The sequence below is a fragment of the Lutjanus erythropterus genome, chromosome 6 (genome assembly GCF_056507025.1).
Source record: "Lutjanus erythropterus isolate fLutEry1 chromosome 6, fLutEry1.hap2, whole genome shotgun sequence".
NCBI lineage: Eukaryota > Metazoa > Chordata > Actinopteri > Lutjaniformes > Lutjanidae > Lutjanus > Lutjanus erythropterus.
In genome coordinates, this window is record NC_139322.1 from 20,922,869 (window position 1) to 20,931,121 (window position 8,253).

At 38.4% G+C, this 8,253-nt stretch overlaps 1 protein-coding gene across 1 annotated transcript; it reads right to left on the bottom strand.

Annotated features, from left to right (window-relative positions):
- Positions 1-1,213: 1,213 nt before the first annotated feature.
- On the bottom strand, positions 1,214-5,248 carry LOC146325233 (uncharacterized). The gene is made up of 6 exons (XM_084720004.1): positions 5,132-5,248; positions 4,930-4,963; positions 3,175-3,388; positions 2,890-3,008; positions 2,551-2,701; positions 1,214-1,926 (listed from the first exon to the last, which is right to left on the bottom strand). Exons 2-6 carry the CDS (start codon positions 4,948-4,950, stop codon positions 1,619-1,621), a joined length of 813 nt encoding a protein of 270 aa, XP_084576130.1. The 5' UTR covers positions 4,951-4,963; positions 5,132-5,248; the 3' UTR covers positions 1,214-1,618.
- Positions 5,249-8,253: the final 3,005 nt, after the last annotated feature.

Consider the following 8,253-nt stretch of genomic DNA (forward strand, 5'->3'; position numbering starts at 1 on the left):
ATTGGATGAGCCATGGGCTAACTTCAACCAATCAGATCAACTCACCGAACTGAAGCCAAAGCTGGCTGCAAGAACAGGGAATACATCTTTTCCGTCAATCCATTTCCATCGAAAAGCCTTCAGTGCCATTCTTTGCTTCCCTTTCAATGAAGAAATACTCTCTAGTTCTGATATAACAGATGCTATCACAGTATCTGCGCTAACCTCTTCAGGAGCAAGACGAGTAGTTTCCATGGACACTTCCAGTTTTTGGCACACCTAAAACCACGCCTGTAACTGCCAGGGGTCCTTCTGAGGATACTCAATGGCTTGTGCCACTTCTTGTATGAACAACTACAGGTAGCTGAGAGCCTGGCAAGATGGATTCTCGCATGATCTCACAAAACCAGCTGCCTGGTAAGTAAAGTGTTGCACTGGAGGGACTCACAGGGGCGACAGTGAGCCCCTTGCTGGCCACTGGGAAGAATGCAGGTTGTGAATGTTGTTTGAACTAATTTTTACTAATTTATATACTGTTGGGTAGTTTTATCATAATGCATCGCATTTTATTAAGTTAAGTTTATTTGTTTTATATGTAAAAATCCAAATCTGCAAAGTATCTAATAGTTAAATTTGTTGAATAAATGTATGTAGGAAGGTACAAAAGTAGTACAATATAAAAATAATACAGAACACATTTGTTACAACTACCAGAACAAATAGTTTTGAAGTATAAGATCTCCTTCATCAGGAATGACAGTGTGTCTGTATGGAACACTATGTAATTTGGTTTCCAGCAAACATGTGAGTGGCCCCATCATTTGACTATGAAAATTAAATAGCTTTGCTTTGGCTAATTCATAGCAGACAGTAAGAGTCAACACCTCAGTTGTGTTCAGTGCATATGTGTCTTGCTCTTCTGTGTGTTGTGTGTTGGGACTGTGTTGTAGATGTTACTGATTAACAGGTCTGTTTTTATTAGCAGTTTTTCAATGCATGCTAACTTGGCATACAATTTTGGCTATGGGTGTGTGTTTGTTTCAGTTTATCTGTGTTTGCTTGGCTGTTCAGATAGTTAAATGGACAGAAAAAAGAAATATAGATAGATAGATAGATAGATAGATAGATAGATAGATAAACAAAATATTTGAGAAAATATTTCCATATTTATTCATTCATCTTAAAAAAGATATTATAACACAAACATCATGTTTTCACAACCTAATTTTGTCCATAAAATGATATTGTACCTGTTGAAAATCTGCAATTCTAAATAAAAAAAAAAACAGAAAACCACAACTTCTATATCAAGAATGACTTAAGTTCTACTTATGAAGTAGATATTGTGTCATAACCTTTTAGATTTACATAGATTTTAATGCCAGATGACTTTTCACACATTACCTATCCAGTGAGTTTGCTCCCTCTCTGATAAGGTTCTGTACCTACAGAAAGCTCTAACCTCCAGTGTTTCATCTTCTAGCTCTTCAAATACTTAGTATTCATTTGTTTCTGCATATCATACTGTAGAATTAGAATCAGCACAAAGGAACATTAACAGGACAACCACAATGATTTTCCCTGAATATCTGATGTGCTCATTGTATTTCTATGTTTTATATACTCTCCATCATGCTTCCTACACCGTGTTAGAGTCTCCCTGCAGGCCTCTCAGCGTCTTCTCATCAAACCGGTAGGTGAGTTTCCTCTTCACCTTCTGGATCTCGCCAGTGCGAGAGTAGTTCCTCAGCGCACGAGCCATCTTCTGGTAGGTCATGGTTTTGCGATTCCCCTTTCGTCGGCCCCACAGCTGCGCCAGACGCTCCTTGTTTTGGGAGGAGAATTGGAACGTGCCGGCGGAGGACTGCACCCACCAGATGCAGCTACGCATCGATGGTGTCTGGAGCATCTCAAACAGGAACTGGAACAAGCGCTCCTTCCTCTTTCCTGCAAAGGAGGAAGAGGATGTAAATACAAATATGACGTGACTATGACTCAAGATTCATGTTTTTACACTAAATATACCTAAGTTTGGTGTGTAGATATTAGAGGTGTGCAGACGCGTCATTATTTATATCTGTCTCTGTCCAATCAACAAAATTATCTGTCTCTGTATCTATTTTAGATAGAAGAGCAGACACTGGCGTGGTTTATACTGGTAGTCACGTTAAATCAGGTAATTAAATGTTTTTAACCTATTAGTCATTGACAGTGCAATTGTCAAAATGACTTAATATATATATATATATATATATATACTTTATAATGAAATATATCTCCACATCCTCAAACTGTACTTTTCATGTATCTTTTCTCTCTTTTTATTTCTGACTAAACTGAGTTTTATGAACTGTCTTAGACTTAGTCGATGCAACCTTTTTTAAGTTTGCCAAGGTAATCGTGGAGCTGACTTTTTCTGAACAGTAACGACCAATTTTGTGTAGGAAAAATATCTGTTTCCACTGTATTATTTGTGCTTCCCTGAACATATTCAGATTTGGGTGCATCCCTAGTAGATTTGTTGTAGTTTTGTGTTTTTGAGAGTTTTGGTGTGCAAGTGGAGATGTGTACCTGAAAGTGGGGCGAGAGGTAGGGAGTCCTTCCTGCCCTCCCTGTCAGATGATGGTGAAGGAGAATCTTGGTATTCATGGTACTGGGAGCTACTAGACTGAGAGTCTGAGTCAATGTATCCAGGCGCCTCGTAGGAATATGCAATGTGGTCCTGAAGCAGACACATATAAATACATATTAATAATTCACAAATGTAGCCATACATCTCATATATCTTGAATGGAGTAATTTAACAAAAACAGCAACTCTCCCTTGGAATGCTGAAATGCATTGCTGCACTCAGCTATGAAAGAAATAATTAAGCTTTAATTTTCTAAGAGATTGATGTCCTTAACTCACCCATTGGTTGTCATGCTGACTGGGCCAGGCTGCAGGCACGGCTTGATCTTCATATTCCTCATCTGGAGTGTGAGTGTCATAGTGCCACTCATATGGATGCTGACCCGACCAGCTATTCTCTATGGAGAATCAGGCAGAAGACACAGTCAGATAAAAGATATATACACTGTAAAAAAAAAGAAGAAAGATACAATTGTATTTTTTTTTTTTTTTTACAGTGTACAAGCACTGTCATCATCCCATTATCATCTTGTTCGTCATCATCACAGCCTCCTCCACACTAACCTATGATCCTGGTGCCCTGGTGGGAGTGTGTGTGTGTTTGTTGCCCCACGGTGGTTGGAGGCGACGCAGGTGTGTGTGCAGGCTGGACCTCCAGCGAGTGCTCTTGAAGGTACTCCTCGATGACCTCCAGGTCCACCTCAGGGCAGGAAGATGGGGCTGCTCCGCTCCAGGCCCCCCGATCTCCGCTCAGTCTGATCTCGGTCACGTAGGCCATCTGACAGACACAGAGCAGGACAGCAGCGGTGTTCAGAGGTCATACACAGTCTGGTTTTTACCTGAGCATGTTTGTTGTGTGGCGCTGACAGAGAGAAAACACTTTGCATGATGGGTGGCATTTATCTTATGCCTGTCACAGCCTGAGGTGATTTTATTATAGGACTGCACACCTGCTGTCTTTTTTCATGAGAACCCGTCATTGTTTTGTTGTGCACTATTGTTCTGTGTTGCATCATATGGTGAATAATTCTGCTCCGGGATGAACTCATTCATCAATTTTAAATGAGCTGTGAATCATCCATTTTTTCTCAGAATATTAAATAGCAATGATCATTCTCGTAATACAGGGCTGCAGGTAATGATTATTTTCATTATCGAGTAGTCTGCTCATTTTTTTTCCCACAATTAATCTATTAATTGTTTACCCCAGTGGTTTTCAAACTGAGGTCTGGGGACCAACAGGGGTCCTTGAGTGGGTTGTAGGGGGGTCCCCAGCAAAAGGAGGATATTTGAACTTTTCTTGTAAGTTGGAATAGCAAGGGAAGAAATAGTTTTGGCTGCTTTGATTGAATGTAACTTATTGTATAGGCTTTTGCCTAAATATTAAAAAAAAAAATACTCAGAGAGGACGCTGTATCACAAAATCGTCTCAGACTGGGGGTCGTTGACATGAAACAAGTTTCAGAACCTCTGGTTTAGTCTATATAATGTCAGAAAATTTCCCATAGCCCAAAGGGACGTTTTCTAATTGCTTCTTCTGTCCAACCAACAGTCCAAAAACCTGTGAAATGACTGAAACAATCAATTATCAAAATTGTTGGCAATTAATTTTCTTTCAATCGACTAATCAATTAATCATGGCAGCTCTATTGTAATATGATCATTATTTTTCCATCTACAGTATAGCATAGAGTTCCAAAATGACACACATTAATGATATTTGCATGCAGTGAACTGTATGATATGAAACCTGATCTCACCTGTGTGTTGTTGTGTTTGTGTCTTGAAAATGACCCGGGTGTGACTGTGTGTATTTTAGTTTGACTGGCAAATTTATGCAAGTGTTTGTGTGCCTTCAGGTTACAGTGATGTGTGTGGCGTAGCTGCTGCTCTTACAAATAACCTTCTACCCTCAGCCAGCATACGTCAGTTACAGTCAACAAGTAGGCCTGTCATCAAAACTACTTTGATACATTTTCTCCAGAATAATTGCAATAAACAATATCATTGTAATTTTAAATCCATTTTCAGCCACTGATATAATGATAATGTAATTGCATAATATAGCAGGTATGTCCTTTCAAAGAGCAATGGACTTTAATTCTTAACTGGACTGAAATGTGAAAAAATAATTAAAATATTATATTGTAAGTACAAACATTGTCCTTACTTAAATGAAATAGTGCCTTTATCTTAATTCATACCAGTCTTTTAATTTTAGTTGCTATTTACTTGGCTTTTCTGAGTAAATCACACTTTTTTTGTGATTCATACAAACAAACAAACACACTAAATAAAATAAAATAATATCTGACTCACCGTCTCCATTTTCGCCAACATAATTTGGGACAATCTGGAAAGAGAAAACACCCTTGTGAGACACCAAAATCAAAGCTCAAAGCTCACAACATGAACAGAGAAGTGAAAGAAGCCATCACACAAAAGATGAAGACATAGACAGTCATATGACAGTAAAAAACTGAACATGAATGAATGAGCACAACACAGAGGTTATCTGTACCTTATCGAGTCAGAGGTGTACTCCTGTGTTTGGTTCAGTGTTGTAGTATCCTCAGGCTGTGGACGGTAGAGACATGAGCATGTGGATGCTCACCTGAATGATGCTTCACCTGGCAACACCTCTCTTATAAGTCTCTGCACTCTTTTGGCCAACCCCCTTTTGGCCAGCAGTGCAGTTAGAGTGGGAGTGGTTTACAAAATAAAGGTTGTCTTTCTTGTCAGATTGTTTGCCTATCTTTTGCCCAGCTTTTTCAAGTGAGTTTTTAGCTGGTTAAGTTTTATACCGTGGAATCAAAACGTGTGGTGTATCTGTGGTTTCTTATCATTTTATTTGCCAAAGCAGAAGTACTGTGGAAGATAATGATGTGGCTTTATAATTTTTAGCTTTACATCCTGGTGGCACCAAACATGACACACGTTTGCATAAAGAACAATGCAGTGATAACTGAGTCTATGAAATTATAGGAGAAATTACAACACACTACTTGTGCATGAAAAACTCGTATATGAACTTGCTCACATATTTTCATGCATTCTACACTCCAGTATAACGTACACCCTATTTATCCACACAGTGTGGTGCAATTCACAGACCTTTCTCCACATATGGGAAAAATGTGTTAGTAGCTAGTCAAAACTCCGAAGCTTTTTTAAAATTTTATGGTAAAATATTGGTGAGTAACACCTGAAACAAAATATGACTTAGTGATAAATGTGTTTATGTTTCTGTTGATTGAAGACTATTCAGTTAGGAAATGTTCCACAAGACTAAGTGAGGACAACTGGGCATAAGGTAGTGACAGTTTATTTTAACTCCCTCTGTTTATCATCTATACGCATTATATAAACATGTAAGAAATTGTTTATAACACATTAAACCAACAATGAACGATTAGAACTTCTCCCATAAAAACACATTTGACATAATTATAACTTTATGATTGTTACTCTGTTTGTGTTAGCAATGATAAAGATTAATAACATTGAATGTAATCAATCTACAATAAAATAAAGATCTGAAATATAGTGGACATTATTTTTATGAGTTAATATGTAGGCCTCTACATCTTTATGTTTCATAGTCTGCAATGCTGTCAGAGAATATGCTGTATGTTGCTGTAGGAATAAACCTTTGATGGAGGGAATAAACACATTTGGTTGATTTGGTATAAGCAATTTATATGTTTTTTTTTTTTTTTTAATTCAGATTAATTGAATGATTTATCATTAATGTTACAAGTGATTGATTAAGGAAAGTGTGCAGTTTGTGCACCAGCATCCAATTAGGAATGCCTCATAGTTCAAGTTAAAGTTCAAGACAACTAATTTGTTAAAAAAAAAGACCTCATATATTTTTACAACCACAGTACAGTGTGCTATATACTATTTATGAAACATTTATATACATCTTATAATTGCTAAATAAGGAGCATTAAAACACAGTTAAATCTCCTGCATCAGTTAGTGGTAACATACTTATTTTTTCCTGGCAATAATGACCGTTGTTATAGCAGGCTTATTCATCATAAGATCTGCTTGGCACACTAAGGCCATATAACAATCTGATTCATAGATACTGCTTTGGACAATGACTTAAATAACTGACTAGTTAGTTAGTAGAGTCAAGCTTTCTCCCCATTAAAGACCTTCCCAGGCTCAATTCTGTGAACATAAATGTAAATTCAGTATATTGTTAATCAGCTTCCTAAGGGTATAAAATGACACTGTTCTTTATAAACCATTAAGGGGGAGCAAAGAGCCACAGGTATTGCATCACATCCCACATCAGGAACACATGATGTCATTCATAGTTTACTTTCAGTATATGCTACATTGTGTGTTGCGAGTGAAGATGTTCCCCTTTGTTGATGATACGTGTTATTATTACAGACGTAGATTCCAGTACACTTCTGGCAGTGCAACATGCATGTTTTTCTCAGGGTTTGTGTAGCTGAGGGATTTCCCCGAACCGTTTTGATTGGAGACAGACTCTAACAGTGAAGCAGAGGAAGAAGAACTTGTCAGACTCTAAAAGAGCCTGCTGTATAAAAAGAGACTTTATATGTCTGGGGTTTGGAGTTAAACAAGACAGTAAAATCTAAAACATCTATGTTATGTACTCAAAGTAAGGATAGTGAATCACTGAGGAAATTACAGCTGAGTTGGAATTACAGCATTGTCTGTGGCAGAATTTACCTTCCATTCCATTTTTTCCAGATTAGCGCAGATTATTGCCAGTGAAACTGTGAAAACTGATGGATAGAATGACGAGTTTCGTGTACACTTGTCCTCTCTGTATGGCGTTACTCTCTTTTAACTGCAAACTCATGTGACTTTCCTCCAACAGTCCAAAGACATGTAAGGTCGGGAAAGGTGCAGTCACCAGCTGCAACGGTGTGGCTGGTATTGTATTCACCTTGTCAGTGTGTGTGTGTATCATCATGGCAAAATGTGGTCCTAGAGGCACCTACCACCTTTTCCATGCACATGTGTTGGCTTGGCTTCACTCAATTTGACTTGACATGTCAGCCCAGTCCAGCGGGGATTTGCATTTCCAATACAACAGGACTACCCACTTGATGAACGTAGCTCGAGTCGAGCAGCTGTTAAACGGTGGATAAACACTTCACTTCCTATAAATTCTTCAGCACAGAGGTCTCCCATTATTTTGTTATGTAGAGGCTTTTATTATGAAGCAGCAAAATCAGGAAATGCTGGGTTCGGCATTAACTTCATGTAACTCCTATATGGCTCAAATCAGACTCAGAAACACTTTATTGATCTCTGGGGGGAAACTGAAATGGAAAGCAAGCATGAAATTCTAAAAAGGCAGATACATGAGTAAAAACAGCGACGCAGGAGAGAAACTTAACTTCAAAATACAGAGATTAGCTTCTAAAGACCTGAAAGCTGAACACACAATTGCAAGCACTTCTAGAAACCTTGTTCTCTTTTCTCTCCTGTCCAGACATAAGTTGAGTATCACTACATGCGTTTGTTTGAAGAAGAGCAATGGCGGGTTGTCACAGGTGGGCTGTGGTCGGCAAGACATCACCACAACCCATTTGGTGGGGGTCGGACTTGCTTTGGCCTCACTGCAGAGTAGGTCTTTTTTGGGTGTGA

What these genes read in the sequence shown, in the direction of transcription:
- LOC146325233 (XM_084720004.1), bottom strand. Translation starts at nt 4,950, where the DNA reads ATGTTGGCGAAAATGGAGACG. An exon ending in TGTTGGCGAAAATGGAGACG is followed by an intron (nt 3,389 to 4,929) that starts GTGAGTCAGATA and finishes TGTGTCTGTCAG; the next exon opens with ATGGCCTACGTGACCGAGAT. An exon ending in GTCAGCATGACAACCAATGG is followed by an intron (nt 2,702 to 2,889) that starts GTGAGTTAAGGA and finishes TGTCTGCTTCAG; the next exon opens with GACCACATTGCATATTCCTA.